The sequence below is a fragment of the Channa argus genome, chromosome 23, assembly GCF_033026475.1.
Source record: "Channa argus isolate prfri chromosome 23, Channa argus male v1.0, whole genome shotgun sequence".
Lineage (NCBI taxonomy): Eukaryota > Metazoa > Chordata > Actinopteri > Anabantiformes > Channidae > Channa > Channa argus.
The window spans coordinates 10,063,493-10,080,160 of record NC_090219.1 but is presented as its reverse complement, the minus strand read 5'-3'; the positions used below and the strand labels follow the sequence as shown (position 1 = coordinate 10,080,160).

At 39.4% G+C, this 16,668-nt stretch overlaps 1 protein-coding gene across 1 annotated transcript in view; it reads right to left on the bottom strand.

Moving 5' to 3' along the window:
• The window catches only part of cftr (CF transmembrane conductance regulator), a 32,580-nt gene extending 16,243 nt beyond the window's left edge, over positions 1-16,337 (bottom strand). Inside the window, exons 1-12 of the mRNA XM_067492938.1 lie at positions 15,933-16,337; positions 15,183-15,293; positions 12,804-12,915; positions 11,650-11,865; positions 11,115-11,204; positions 9,820-9,983; positions 9,507-9,632; positions 8,600-8,846; positions 8,300-8,392; positions 6,245-6,421; positions 5,880-6,071; positions 108-202 (exon numbers count right to left, since the gene is read on the bottom strand). Of these exons, the coding sequence (XP_067349039.1) occupies positions 108-202; positions 5,880-6,071; positions 6,245-6,421; positions 8,300-8,392; positions 8,600-8,846; positions 9,507-9,632; positions 9,820-9,983; positions 11,115-11,204; positions 11,650-11,865; positions 12,804-12,915; positions 15,183-15,293; positions 15,933-15,985 (1,676 nt within the window). The 5' untranslated portion in view covers positions 15,986-16,337. The remainder of the gene's footprint in view (positions 1-107; positions 203-5,879; positions 6,072-6,244; positions 6,422-8,299; positions 8,393-8,599; positions 8,847-9,506; positions 9,633-9,819; positions 9,984-11,114; positions 11,205-11,649; positions 11,866-12,803; positions 12,916-15,182; positions 15,294-15,932) is intronic.
• Positions 16,338-16,668: the final 331 nt, after the last annotated feature.

Below are 16,668 nucleotides of genomic sequence, written 5' to 3'. Positions count from 1 at the left end.
CCGAAGAGATGAATGTAGACTAATGTAGAGGTGATCTGCATTAATAGCTAAAAGATGTTGCATGGAGCGTAACAAGAGATACTCAGGTATGAAAGGAGGCGAAGTACCTTGCAAGGCCGAGACGAGCCCTTTGACCTCCGCTGAGGGTCACTCCTCCCTCGACGAGGAGCGTCTTGTCTTTCTCAGGCTGTAAGGCAAAGTCCTAGAGGGGGAGAACAAGGGGTCATTGGTTTGAATACACGCATGCATAGTCACCTTCTGTGCAACTGCAACTGTGCTACACTACCATGTCTTTACAGATCATTTATTACTGTTGTTTTTTCCAAATAAAATTAGTCACTTCTGTTGTTTCTTTTCTACAACATGACTGTGGAACAGTTTCCCCCCCTCAGACAGGGTGTACATAGATAACTATATATAAATTGTATCATTTGATTGTTTTTTATATTATGTATGGGAATAGGAGTGTGCTTGTCTGTTGTAATCTTGAGAGATATAATGGAGTAATAAATTAGAAGTATGATTAAGGTTGTGGGTGGCACAAAAAAAAAAAAAGACCATAAATCACAATAGACAACAAACCGGATAAGAATGAAGAGTAATAGTTACCAGTGTTTGGACAGTATTATTATGTACAATGGAAGCTCAAGCCTTCGCACTTTGTGTGACAGCATTACTTCCCAAAAGACAAGAACCGCTTATCTTCTAAATGCTGCTATTGAATTGATAGTGGCTGTTTATGGTTCTAAAACCTTTGTTACTTGAGAACTAAAGTCTGTATACAAACCTGTAATGTTGATAAAGGGTGTATCAAAGTAAAATGGATCATACTTACTGCTTCTTTCAATTCTCTTATCTTTATTTTTCTGCATGATGACCAAGGTATTTAATCTCACTCAGGCTGTGTATAAGATCCACTGCTATGTGGTAAATGCTACAGTTACAAGAACTATCTACAATGTTTGAAATCATTGTAAGCTAAACTCTAGTGACTGTGATAAATTTTAAATAAATAAAAAAACTTTTTTGGACATTATGGTTGATGCCCATGGTTATGAAGACCAATGTCAAAGCATGGTATGTTTTTAGCTACTTAAATGTTATAATGAACAAATAAACACATGCAAAGCTGCTACACTGAATCCACAAATCAATGGCTTGTTCGTTTCTCCTGCCGATGAGTTTGTACCATCTCCAATGGTTAAACCGGGACATGCCGGAAACAGTACAATAAGAGTTAAAAGATTTGATCACAGATTTATGTCAAAGTTTAAATTCCACACACACCTACGCAAAAAAACAAAACAAAAAAGGGATGGGACACACACATGAAAGATGTCACCACAAGTACAGACAGAGTGCAATAGATGTTAACCGATAACCAAACTAGACACCCAAACCAATAAGGATGAAGCAACAGCACAAGTTTCATTGGTAAAACTTCCTACCTTTCAAACGGCAGCTTCTGTTGTGCTGACAGGGGATAAAGTTAACAGGTTAACAGGCTGTAAAATAAGACAGCTTAGTAAAAAGACGTGTCTCCTTGCGAACAACAAGCACCTGCCAGGCGAGCAGCTAATGACAGGAGGTAAGAGATGAGTTTACAGTGGGAAGACCACCCACAGCAGTGTGTCTTCAAGGGGCACCGATAGTAAGGAATTACAGTCACATGCTCACTAAATGTTGTGTCTCTGTCTGGAGTTATCTGCTGTAGTAGCTGTTACTCCTGTCTGTCAGCATTAGGGAACATTTTCGATAGAAAACCCCAACTGCACCTTGTCTTTTCACTTTAAACAAGTTCTAGTGAAGACAGGAGAAAAATTGAGAATTGGTGTAAAAACAGATTTAACTTTAAAAAAAAAATAATAATAATTATGATTACCTTTACAATTTAAAAAAAAATGTATTAAATTCTGAATTGGTTCCTTAAGATGCATGTAACTTCGTAGAACTTTCTCATTTGTAGAAATATGTTCCAAATTCAAACTTATGTCTCAGGAGCATTTGCTTCTGAAGTATTTGGATAGAGGTGCGAGTCCTACTCAAAACAGAAACTTTCTGCCATGCTTGCCCTAATAGTAAGTTTTGCTCCATTCATATTTATTGTAATTTTATAATGACCAATACCTTAAGGGAGCATGGCGAGATGGATCAACCTGGAAAAGCGCATAATAAAACAAGGGGGGGGGGGGGCAGCAGAGTGGACTGCTTTTGAATTTTAGTCTGGCTCTAGCTTAAGGGGGTCCTGCACAGTAGATTTCTGCCCTTCACATCCAAAACGTTAAATCAATGTGATGCTATAGGCAAAGCAGTGATTGTGTGTGTGCTCTGAGAAGTGTGGATAAGTGACAGCAAGACATCACTATAGCTGCTAGAAATAATAATAATTTAAAAAAATACAAAAAAAAGGGATTGTCTTGCCGTCACTCATCCACACTGTCTCGCAGACTCAGTATTCCCAGTCAAGTCACACAGGAGGATTTCTGGTCATATTCATCGAGGATTGTAGTAGAACTGACTGTGCGACTCTTCCTTATGCAATTTTTGTTACGTCAGTTTCATTAACACCTCACGCTAGTGTTTGACAGCCTTTGTCAAAAGACAGAATAGAGGCGGTTTTCACAGAGGCGTCAATGCTGCACGGTAGCTTTGTTAGCTGCAGAAGTGCGTTTGTGGTAAAACTCCTGAGGTGCTGCCAGTGAAGCTGGGAGCATGTAGTAAACATGGTGTCACCCTCTGAATGAGCTGCTGCATTGATTTCAGTATGGTGTGAACAACATTGAACATAATCAGAGGTCATAAACAGCCAAGTTATGCATAGTATTACTATGGACAGGACAGGAATATTCATTTTGTCTCTTTTAGTCCCTTAAATTCAGAGTAAAAATTGTTACTTCACTACATTTGACAGCTTATGTTACTACTTTTTGCAGATGTAGAAAATCTAATCAACTAATGAATGATGGTTTTCATGGATTACACACTTATCCTTACATAATATGATTTAAATCTGCAAGAACTTACACTTGAGTATTGAGTTTGTGTATTTCTACCTCATAATATAGTTAGAATTGTTTATTTTTGCCAGCACTTTATTACTTTATTATTCTAATGAGCTAAACATGTGGCAGCAACTCAATGCATTTAGACGAGCAGACCTGGTCAAAACAATCTGCTGAAGTTCAAACCATCAGCATCAGAACGTGGAGAACGTTCTTTTTTAAAGGTGCTTCAAGCGTTCAAATCTGACTACGAACTGCTGATCTACTGGGATGTTCAGAAATTACCATCTCAGAGAACAGAGAATATTCTGAAAAAGAAACGATATCCAGCGAGCCGCAGTTTTATAGGTGGAGGTGCTTTGTTGATGCCAGATGAGAACGAGCAGACTGGGTTAAGCTGATAGAAAGGCAACCCAAGGTATGCAGAAGAAAAACTCACACCAATCACACTTAACCGTGAAGCAGATGAGCTATAGCAGAAGACCACGCTGGGTACCACTCTTCAGCTAAAAGTCAGGAAACTCAAGCCACAAGCCGCAAGGGCTCCCCCAAAATTGGACAATACAAGATTGTAAAAACATTGCCTGGTCTGGTAGGTCTCAATTTCTGCTATGACATTCGGGTGGCAGGATCAGAATTTGGCTTAAACAACATTAAAACATGGATCCATCCTGCCTTGTATTAACAGTTCAGGCTGATGGTGCTATTTTCTGGGCACACTTTGGGCCCCTTAGTACCGACTGACCATGGTTTAAAGGCCACAGTCAACCCAAGAATTGCTGTTGTGGCCTTTTATGTCCACCCATCTTGTGATGGCCATTTTCAGCAGTACAATATGCCATTTCACAAAGCTACAATGGTTTCTTGAACCTGAAAATGTACTCAAATGGCCTCAACTGTCTGCAGATCTCAATCCAGCAGAGCACCTATGGGTTGTGGTTGAAAGGTAAGTTCAGATCATCGCATGATGCCATCGTGTCAATATGGAACAAAATATGTAAGTATATCCATCTACATTTCCAGCACTTTTTTAAATCTAGGAAAAGAAAAATGAAGGTAGGTCTGGAGACAAATGGGCATCTAATACAGTACTAGCAAGGTTTACCTAACAAAGTGGTAGTGTGTATACATTGTGGAGTACAAAGAATACACTTGAAAAGCTTTTCTTTCATTTGTACAATATTTTAAAGTGTTGCGTTTTATCTACTCAACGTAAAACAATAGCTAATGTCATTTAATTTTGAATAACAGCCCTAAAAACAGGTAATGTCTGTCACTGGCAATCCACAAGCTCATGTTCCCGCACAGTGACATGAAATGAGATTTCCATGGCAACAGAGGAGACATTATGCTGTTGAGGGGCTGTCACTCAACACTGAGGCTTATGAGAGTCTGAGTGCGAGTATGTGTATGAGAGCAAGATGGACAAAATGTGCTAGTTTCTTTGTGTGTGTGAGGGACATAATGGACACTAGGTGTGGTCTAGGGAAACCTGAACCTTCTCGGTGCTTTGCAGAGGCTCAAAAAAGATGACACAAGGAAAGCATTATGTTAATGAAAGAGAACCTGGCAAAGATACATTTATTTCTTTGTAACTACAACAATATTTAAGCTAGTGCTGGAGAAATTAGCTGGTTAACTTTTGTGATTAACGTTGAATGGTTTAATGCCTTAAAAATATAGGGCTAAGCAAAATAGGCCATACTATACCATATCATGCAAAAAAAATAAAATAAAAATAAATTTAAAAAAACCCAGCTGCTCTATCTTGATGCCCTAAATTACGAAAGATGTGATTTATCTCAGCTCTTAAAGGCTCCATGGATTTGCAATTACCGTGTACACGAAAGCCAAGTCATTTGTTCACGTTCAATAACTCATGTTAAGTTAGGTGTGCATTTTATAAATGTATTAAGAAGAGCTTTGGGTTTTAGTTTTCATGGTGACAGGAGTGGTTCTAGTGGGTGGCCAGGGGGCCATGACCAGCTAGGACCCCAAATTTAACACTGTCCCATTTTCCTCGGCAAATTCAAAATAGCTTTCATGATCTGGGACAATTTTGGAACAATACAGAATATTACCCTACATTTTGTTGTATGAAATGAACTAAAGAAAGCTTGTTTTCTAAATTAGGAGGATATCAATTCTTCAAGAGACCAATGAGACTAGTGAATATGAAAATATACTTCTGGAGCACTGATACATTTGCCTGTTCTAAACTAAATGAGACAGTTACAGTTTTCTCTGTATTTAAAGATTGTCAATGGGAATTTCCATCACATTATTTCAATCGGAACATTTGAATTTACAGTTTGATTTATAATGACATCGCTGCAAACCCAAACTGTGATGACTAAAGGAAGCAGGATATAGTATGGAAAACTGATGATATGGTCGACATTTTCTATTCAAACAAGCAGATAACAACTACAGTTAATGTTTATGTGAGTTACTGAAACAAGATATTAGACTATTTGTAATGTAAAAATAAATAAAAAAGGGAAATTAGTTTAAAAAAAAAAATTCATTCACAGCCCTAATTTTGAGAAATTTAGATTTTAATACATGTTGTCACGCTAATTTACAGCGAGTGTACATGTTCAATGACAGTTAAAAACTTTTCTCCTTTGAGACTTTGCTCGGGTCATGTCTTTTGTAGTAGCTATTCTTGAAAATTGAGCTTTGGCATGTTTTTCTTTATTATACTTTATTTTGCAGGTCTGCAAAAATTAAATGACTCATTTATTAGTGGAAAACTAATTCTCAATTTCTGATGACACAGTTGTGTGTAGCTCAGGCACCACGACTAATACCCACAGAAAAGTAACTTCTGAGGGCAGATAAGAAACAAAGTAAAAATCAATAGACTGAATGTACCTCTTCTAGTTGGCAGGCCTTGATAACAGAGTTGTAGCGGTACTCATCATACGTCAGGCCAAACAGGATGTTGTCACGGATCGTCCCCGGCATGATCCATGCGGTTTGTGGTGAGAACGAAATGCGACCGCTGTGCCTGATTTTACCCTCTGATGGCACCAACTCACCCAGGATCATCATGAGCAAGGAGCTCTGGGGGGAGACCATCACAATTAATTCCATTGCTTTTTGATAAGATTTTATGCTCATACAGAACAACCTGCCATGAGACTTTAAACAGGTGACAGACAAAATGAGCAGCGCCTGATGTTTAAATTAACCAAAACTTGTCTCATCTTCTTGATAAGAGGATTCCTTTCACGTACCTTCCCTGAGCCAGTGGACCCAGCCACTGCCAGCATCTTGCCCTTCTCCAGGTACAAACTGATGTTTTTCAGGACAGGTGTAACGTAGAGGTTGGTGAAGAAGAGGCTGGCATCACAGTTCGGGTGTCCATTCACTTTATTCTCCTGCTTGATTTTCTCAAAGAGCTCACCGATGCCCTTCAGAAATGGTAGTGTGTAAACAGATTTTCTGTGTTTAGTTTGTCATATTATACTGAATCAGTAAACACACCAATGGTGCAAGTTAATATTGATATTTTAATATTTGAATAAAAAGATAAAAAGATTTTTCTCCTCCAAGTCTTACTTGGAAGAGGAACCATTTACTTCAGAAAAAAGTGAAATTATATTCTCACAAATTTGTCTAATAAATAAATAAATCAAACATTTAATATGACCCCTTCTCTATACGGCAACACATATGAAACAGCTGTATTAAAATCTGCCTCTCCATCCATCCACACACACACACAGGCCTATACCAGACCATGTTGAAGGAAACCATGTAAACTATATGAAACATCAGTGAAATACATGCCATGCACACATAGACATGGTGCCTGCCCCAGAGCTGACCGAGCTGGTCGGCTGTGCGGTGTTGTTCTTTCAGACTGTGACATCAGGTCAAATGGCTGTGGGAACTAGAAATTCCTCTAAAACACAAGCCTACCTAAGTCTTCACAATGGCCTTATTTCACCTCATGTGTTACCGCCTCTATAAAGATTAATGGGTGACACTTCTCACCGTTAGAAAAAGGGAACTCTGCTTGACTCGCTGGCTTAATCATTGACCTCTGGTGTTTTATGGGTCATCGTTCTTCTAATACCGGGGCTTGCTGTGGTTTCTACAGATTTGTCTGTGTGATTCTCATTCTAATGAGCTGACGTACATGCTGTCAGCCGTAAAGAAAGGCAACACCTCCCCTATTCATCTGCGAATGGCACATTCCAGGAAGAGGAGAAGGGAAGAGGAGAATCGGGGAATTAGGAGATGAACACAGCTCTGGATCTCAAACAGGGAGTCCATGTTCCCAGCAAAGTTTTGTGACAACACCAGGATAATTAATTATGCAAAGTGGCAAATGGGGAAAAAAAAAAAAAACACACACAAAAACAAAAAACCTCATAGTGGGATGTTCGTTTTCTCACGGTATTAGGTGGTCAATGAATCACACCTCTTGGACTAAGCTAACAGAGACTGGCTATAGATAAGATTATTCCTTCCACTCCCAGTGATTGAAGAGTTTTTACCATTAATACCCAATGCATTGTGGATTTGGAGAGTTTTTTGGGGGGTTTTTCAACATCCCGATGCCCTCTTCTAAAACTGACACACACACACAATAGTGTGACAGATCAAATTTGATCAGATTTGTCAGTCAGATAACCACATTTTTAGACAAACTTATCAGATCCTTTGGCATTAAACTACCTGAAACCTAACCTTTACATCCCTATTCTGACATTTCTTGTTAGTCATCAGCTCACACAGCAAAACACATATTACCTATAATATGCTAACATATTTGGCAGATTGTATGTTTTAATAACAAAAAACAGAAAAATCTATTTTATATGGACATCAACTTTCTAATATACTGCTGTCATACAAACCAATTCCAGTCACATAAAATTCATTAATAACAAATTGGAACCTTGTGAAAATTCACAGGATTATTGCAACATTGCTAAATTCTGACGTGACTGAAAGGCATCTACATTAGCACCTATGAAACTCATTTGGAATGAGAGCAGTCTCATGGCAAACTAAGGTCAATGATTAATCAACATTCAGATTTTACTGGCGAATTGGAGTTCAGCAGGTACAGATGAAACTGTCAATAATGTCAAAACTGAGTTTATTTATATGCCTAAAATCTTGAAATACCAACTAAACCCTTGTTTTGTCAAAAAACTAAAACACAAAACCCCACAACTGATGTTTGGTTACACGTATTGCTTGTATAAACCACAATGTCCCAAAGTTTGGCTTGATATCGCTGATTTAGAAATGTTTACATACAGACATGAACAAACCTCATCCCATGATGCTGACACATTGACTAGCTCCACTTCTGTGGTAGTCAGGTTGTACTCCAGCACTGTGTATTCTTCATTCATCAAGAAATCCTGGGGGGAAAAAGGAAGGTATCAGCATGCTAGTCACATTTAATATGCACTGTAATCTCATTTGTTTTGTACAGTTGGACAGAAAGTCCAAAAAATGTAAAAAGGCCATGTAAAGACACCAGTAAAGGCTATTAACTGATTGCACCCCCACCCCCCCCCCTCCCCCTCCCTTAGGTTTGCACATATCTCACACCTCTCTTGACCCACCTCAATCTTCTTGACCAGTGCCAGTGTGTCATACCACATCTGTATGGATCCTGGCAGTTGGCGGGTCAGTGTCATTCGCAGGACCATGCAGTAGGAGCCTGTGGTGAAGATACGACGCAGGGTGATGTCCTTAGTGAGTGCGTAAGGTACCACAGCTGACACAATAACCAAGATTGCGGAGAAGAAGTATGCAGCACTGTAGACGTAACGCAGAGAACCGATCTTTCTTGTCAGCCTCATCTCATCTCTAAGGAGGAAGAAAAATTGCGACTTACAATATATTAATTAAATACATGCATATAATACTAGTTAAAAAACAAAACAAACAAAAAAAACACACCTTTCCATTTCATATTTACAATGCCAGCAGAACTTGGACAAAGGTGCAATTTATTTTGTCTTGCTGAATTAATAAAAAGATATTATTTCTTCATTTTACATGTGATTTTTTACTTACTGATATATCAGAAAATCATAATGATATTAAGAATTTTAGCACCATTACACAAGCTTAATGCCTAAACGTAGGTTTTTGAAGTGTGACCAAAATCTGAATGATGTTTTGATTAACATCATCAGTTACTGTATGAAGTCTTAGGGCCTCTGTGTTAGGTCTCGTGTGGTCAACATATTTTTGCACTAAGACATGTTCTAAACTTGTTCCTGTAAATTTCTTGTACTTGTCAATTACATTATTCCTATAACTACATTTTAACATCTCTGTCAATGAAAGCATCAGGTAGAGTCGCATTTGCACCATTATTTATATGCGGGCATCCAACAGCCATTTCCCATGGGGATCAATAAAGTTAAAAAAACTATACAAATAAAAATATATACAAGAAACATGCAGGATGGAAAAAAATTGTAAGAGGTTATGGGGATAGCATCCCTGGTAGTGTCTTACTGCCTGATATTCTTGATTATTGTCTCCATCACCTCCTCCCATCCGTACGCCTTCACAGAGTGTATGTTTTCCACAATCTCTGAGGTCAGAGCCAGACGGCGGCTGATCAGCCCTGCTCGCTTCACACTGTTTACAGGAGAGAGTTGCTGCATCATCAGACATTTAGACAAAGATATTTGCATGCACACACAGAAATATGAATTTGGAAAAAGAGGTGGACAGCCACCATGGGCACATGTGACCAAACATTAATATGCATTTTAAACAGAACAATTATGTTAAAGTTAGTGTAGGTGTGGTGGCACTTCCCTACCGGAGGGGTCCCATCATCTGTGATAGGCAGGCCTGTATGATACCTATCACAGTGAGAGCTGCCAGCGCACACAGGCTGTTCACCTCAATCAACTCCCAGATCAGACCCACACACAGTATGCATTGCAAGGGGGTGATCCACACAAAATGCGCCAAACCCAAGCTCTGAAATGCACACATTAACATTACATTAGTACAACAGTAACCAGCATATGACTTACTGCAGGAGTAATACTGCAATGCCTCCCAGAATGTAAAAATGCCTTGTGCTCCAGGTCAGGGGACAGGTCAATTTTTTTAAAAATCTCTCACACGTTATAGTTCGTTGGCTATTTGTAGGGTAGCATACCAAACGTGGGATAACAAAAGACAGAATACAAGCATAAGATCAATGCAAATAAGCAAGAGAGACACAAAGGCAGGAAGTTTTGAGTCTAGTGTATGAATGTATGAATGTCAGCTGTACTGCAAAAAAATGAGTAGAGACACAGACTGGAATGCAGAAGTCTCCAGCACCAAATCCCAGCTAGGTTAGTTCTTGAGCCATATGCCCAGTGCTAGCTTATTGGGTGCCACCTGCTCCCCCCCCTCAGGAGAGTTAAATGCAAAGATCAAATTTTAGTGTAACATGTACATTTTCACATCAGTAAGCCCTTTTTCGTGTGCTCACCAGCAATGTTTGTTCCTTCAAAACACATACCCCAGACTGGATAAACCCCGCAATTATAAAGGAGCAAGTGGTACATTATTCAAGCCACATCCAAGCTAGGTGATAATTGTCTCAAAGCAAGTGGCAGAGTGTTTCAACATTCAACACCCCAGTGAGACGCACGGCGACACAGTTCAGTCTCAATACACACATGCACACCGTGACACAAAACCACTGCTTGTTGAGTCAAAACTGATTCACTTCTGAAGTCAGTGAGGGTGTGAACTCCAAGGCAAAAACCCTTGTGTAGAAAACTACTAGATTCTTTGTTTGACTTAAATGTGACATGACATTCACAGCTAAACAATACGAGACCTTACGCATTCAAAAGTACTGTAAATGCCAAAGAATCTGATTATCTTGCACCTTTTGTAGACATGTGTCCTATGGTAATGTGTGCACTGAAATATCGTTTTGTCTCTGTTTAATCGAACATTTGCGTTTAACTTCAGTTCACTAGTTGGAGCCTAGAATTTATAATTTTTTTACATGTTCACCATCCACTGGTTTGAACTGTAATAAGATTGAAATCAGTGTATGGCAGGGGCCTCACATATGAATCTGAAGCATCTGAGATTTTCCCTCACCTCATCCAACTTGTTAAGGTGCACAAACATCAGACTGATCAGCTGACCAGTGCTGATCTTATCCAAGACTCGGCTGGATAACTTCAGGGTCTGAAAAGTTTAAAAGTCAGGGGTCAGTTAAAGCTCAAGAAATGAAAGGCATCAAAAATTGATGGCCAGCACCCTGGCCAGTGCCATCAATCATGCACGCTAAACAATTCAGAAACATTTCGTTGAGGAGTTAGCGCCATAAAACTGTAGCTTATGAGCAGTAGTTTTCAGCTGAAATATATTTAAGTCTTACCATGAACTGAGCCTTATTTTAATTTGTTGAACTGACAACTAGTTGTTACAGCAGCTGTCTGTAGTAGTAATAGTTTGATTCATTATTTATCAGGAAACACGTTATCCGCAAGCTTCAAAATGACAAAATTCACTTAATTAAAGTAACCTTGATTCATCATCGGATGCAGCTAGTAGAATTTAAAACACATGTACAAAAACAACAAAATCTTAGCTCCACACAAGTCTATAAAACATACTGTTCTCCATTTACCTTCTTGTAGATAAGACTAAAGAGGGCGATGCGTATCTGCATGCCCAGGTGATGCAAACCAAAAATGGCAGGTTGTAGCAGAAGGAAGCGGGCAGTGAAGAGGAGGCAGAGACCCAGGGCCAGGAAGTATCCCTGGCTCCGCTCTGGAGCGCTAACCGGGTCAAACGAGGCAATGATTCGACCCAGAAGCTGAGGCTGCACAGTCTTGGTAGCCTCCTGTGTGAAGGACAGGGCAGAATAGAGATCAATGAATTTAACATTACATTAAGAGCTCACACACACAGTCTCTCTAATGTAGCAGCCATTCTCGTCGTCATGACAACAACAACACACTGTACTACTGTAGCTTACAACCTTAGGGTTTTTGCTACCTTCACATAAGCCAAGGACTGTGAGACTGTTTGCAACACTATAGTGCTAAATGCTGATGATGTTTGTATGTCATGACACTTGTAGCTCTATAGAACATTGAACAATAATGTTAACGGGTACTGCATACTGTAGAAATATTACAGGTGGATCTGGCAGTGAAACAGAATTATGTGAGAATAACTGATGTAACAGTGGTTATGTTAAAATCTATAGTATTTTTGACCTTGCACTAAATACAAACCTTGCAAGTTGATCATTTTAAACATTGTTGTTTGTTAGCAGGATATATATTAGTCAGAATTTAAAAAAAAAGAAAAAAGTACACAATGGAGTCTTAACGTTTAAGAGCACATAACAAGTCTAGGACATTCTTATAAGCCTGAACTTTTATCTTTTCTATTGAAGCATGCATTCAGATGACAATATTCTTAAGAAAGTTGGATTTTGTCAACTTTTAGCAATTTGCCTTACGCTTTCTGCAGAAATGGTTTTGTGGCAGATGGGGGTTTATTTTAGGTTTTATATAAACTCCTAATGTCAAGATTGAAATTAGATAGGATCGTGATATGTATGGCAAGCAATTAAAAAAAAAAATTTAAAAAAGGGTACGCACTAATAGCAACTTTTAGTAGCAGAAGGTTATAGCCAACTTTCGGCTGCATTAAGTCAAGCAGACTTTTTGAGTTAAAGAAATACGCCAATAAAGCAGAAATTCTGTTGGCAAAACATGCAGACTCAACTTATATCAGGTCTGCCTCCAACAAAGACATCAACAGACTCACCCCAAGGTAGAGAAGGACACCAAACAAGGCAAAAGGGCCGAAGAAGCAGCGGGCCAATGCTCTCAACAGCCTGGGCTTGCTCTTGGCAGATGCCACCTCTCTGTCCCATTCTCTGCAGGGAGGACAGAGTTACAGCACAGTTAAACATCCACCAGCCAAATGCCAGCTAAGTTTGTCCACGGTTGCTCTATTTGACTACTGTATTTGTCCATTTTTGGAGGTGGGAGGCGGAGGGGGGGGGGGTTTGGCTGGTGATTCAGTCAGAAGATGAGAAGAAGTGGTGCATTTATTAATTTTCAATCACACACACAAACAGTTCATACATCTTTATTTTGCTGCTGAATGTAAAGATTTGATATTCAGAGGGACAATTTTGGTAAAAAAGGGACAATTACATCTTGTTATTGAATGAGAAAGAGACTCTTGATTCTGGTGTACTTTGATTTGTAATGCACATTTATGTACAGGTAGGTTTTATTGATTTAAAAAAAAAAAAAAAAACTTGTTGTTTGTTACAATTATTACAACACTACTCGCTAAACTTGTATTACAAATGCATTGTTCTGAGAGTCATAGCTGGAACAATTAGGCTAACTAATTAAACAGTGAGAAGATGTGAAGAAGAATATGTATGAATGAAGGAAGTGAAGGATGGAGGGGAGCCCAATCCAATAAGGAAGCGTTTTCTTCTATTGCTGTCAAGAAGTTACATAATACAATCTGCCAAGCTCCTGAAGCCAAAGTGTAAATGTACTTAAGTGGAGTTTTAAACTGTATATTTGTCTTAATTTAAGACCGAATAACTTGGTGACAGCATCAATACCATCAAATGGACTGGGTACTGACAATGACATGACCGATCCAAGTACAATTCGAATTTTGCATAAGTTCTATTAAAATTCAAAATTTACAAACCTTCAAATAAACATATCCTCATAAATCCATATAAAGTTTCCCCCCCTAAATCTCTACTGCATGTATTTTGTAATAACTTGTTATTTTATACTTCTACTTCAGACGCTAGAAAGGGCCTGATGGTACACAGCTTTTAAAGAAGGTAAAGTTCACATTCCCAGAAGTCCTCACCGTTTGCCTGATTGGAATAATGAAAACAAAAATCACACACAACTGCTCATTTATCACCTGGTGGGCACTGAGCCTTTTCTAAAGGTCAGTCTTTTAACAACAATGTACATTAACTGGCTTGTTGGCACCATTCAAATGTGATGAGGGCCCCTGAGTGACTAGGTCCGGGATACTGCTGTGGTTGTTAAGCAAAGTTTACACACACACACACACACAAACACTTAAACGTCACCATGGCATCTCACTCTTAAGTAAAGTAAAAATGTGTCAGAGTTGCACCATTTGTTAAGCGCCAAGAAACAAGGGAAAGGATCACAGAGGGATGTGCGATGCATAGAAGTTTGAAGTAAAATTAATATAAAATGTTCAACCACTGAAATTACCGGGGAGACCAACACGAATGATACAGAAGACAAAAAGTACAAAAACACGTAAAGGCTGCATAAAGAACATCAAAGTTGCCAACTGTTTTTTTAGATCAAATATCAATGGCTTTCTGCACAATGATTTGGCATGTGTTTTAATGCTGGAGGCCCTCCCATTTTTTTTCCTCCCACTGCTTGGGACCAGCACCAAGGTGGCCCTTGAGGGTCTGGGCAGGGCCACACTTGGTGGGGAGGGATTCAGACCTGCAGCCTTATGCATCCCAACCCAATGCTACTGTAATCATTTTCCCCATTAATGATTTTGTGTTACCAAGCTTTAAGCTGCTCCATCGCACTTCAGATACGATGACTGCGTCTGATACAAAAAAGAGTCACTGTACCTGCTCAGACATTTTCAGAACATGTTTTTTGTCAGTTGTAGAATTGATGCCTCTATGCCACCAAGTGACATTTTAAATTGAAAGAATGGTAGCTAGACTGATTTCAAACTTTGCATTGCATTTGTCTAATTGTTGCTCACATCTGGTTTTTGAACAGTGGTTCAAAATGGCAGCTCTCCAAAGAATCCTTTGGTCTGGTCAGGCCCAACACTGTAGAAAACGTCTGAAGACATCACACTGTTTGTGTTCGGGCAGCAGTAAGTGAGAGAGTGGCACAGGGAAACAATACAATAGACCCACAAGCACTGTTTCAACTTGCAGCTTGCTTGTGCCTCCTGAACCGAATATATTATACTGCATAAGGTAAGAAAAACCCAAAGAGACAAACATTGTCTTTATAGGCCTACCTAAAAAACTGTGGACAGCTTTTATTATAGAATTACTCTGAACAGTCAGTATACATTTCCTAAGTCAATCCCCAGTTGGTTGTTACGGCAGGTTGCAATTCTTAAAAAAACTGCACAAACCTTTCGAGTCTCTCCGAGAGGTTGTCAGCCAAATCAAAAGAAGGAGCCTTGTACACATCAGTCAGCTCCAACTTCTTCCTAAAGCCCTTCCTCAGCAGTGGTGTTGTCCACCTGCAAAGAACAAGCTTGTTTAGTACTGAGTCAGGATGCCTGAAGAACAGATGTGTAATTGAATTACATGTAGTGGCATGTACATAATGGTAAAATGTATTAGAGATTCCCCCCCCCCCCCCCCAAAAAAAAAACCCAAAACAAAACTAATGATCAGGCTAAATACAGTAATAATAACAATAATATTAGAATACAGAACACTTAATGTGGTGTAATCTTTCCAGGCATTGAATATATTTAGACTTCCCAAAAGCGTCACCCTCGACCTGAGAGCGTTTTCTAGAATATACCTCAGAGCACAAAGTTACATTTAACGCACAAGCGCGCATTTATTGTCACTGGACACACAAAGTCACAATCGCAGTCTTGCAGAAACTTTGGAAATTTGCCATAAGTGACTTTAGACGCAAAAGATACATTAAGATAGTTCGCTGCAGTTTCCCTTTGCTTATCATACAGAAAGCATTCATCTTTATTCCTTTAGATATAAGTTCGCTCTGAAATCTGTGCCCAAACGTTCAAAGGCTTTGATGTTTAGTACAGTAAACCCTTCAAAACAAGCGTAAACCTAATTAGGCAATTACTTAACTGGATCACTTACAAACAACATCAATTTCACCCTGAAGAAACGCAACTTACCAGAAGAAGAATCGGGAGAAAAAGTTTGCATCTTCCACGGGTGACTTCTGCATCCTAAGTGCGCCGCCAGTTCGGTTTCTCTGCACCTGAGTCGTTTCCGTGCGCGTCGCTCACATGTGTGTCCCCCCCACCTGAGCGGCTCCTTTCCCCACAGACACACAGGGTGCTCGCCTGTTTTATCCTCCACCTTGTGCCTCGGGGAAATATGAGGTCACCGTTTAGTTCTTCCTTCCACAAGCCACGATTGAGAGCTCGGTCATTTACGCGTCTCCTCGTCTTCTTTGATCCCACTCCGTCTCTCCCACTATCAAAGGGAGAGGACAGTCCATGCTTTATGAGCTCGTCCAAAGCTGGCGAGGTTCACGTCATTTCCACGCGAGCACTGGTTGCTTGCCGTGGCAACAAGCCAAAGAGGTAAAAACCAGCTGATCTGAATAAGACCACCCCAGCAAATTGATCCATATTACAGCACCCTGGCAAGGTAAGGAAGAACGGGAGTCCAGAGGTCAAAATTGATTATTTTCAGTTAAATATTACTCAGATTAAATGACATTATTTAATGAGCTCTCAGTTTGTCTTCGTTTTATAATGTTAATATACAAGTAGCATGCACACTGCAAATAACTCAACAAGGATAAATACGTGATTGACCTGCAGGTTTTGTGTCTTTCCCCAACAGTTTCCCCCTCATGCAGAGTTTACAATTTGAATAGCACAAATGTTTGCACAAATACTT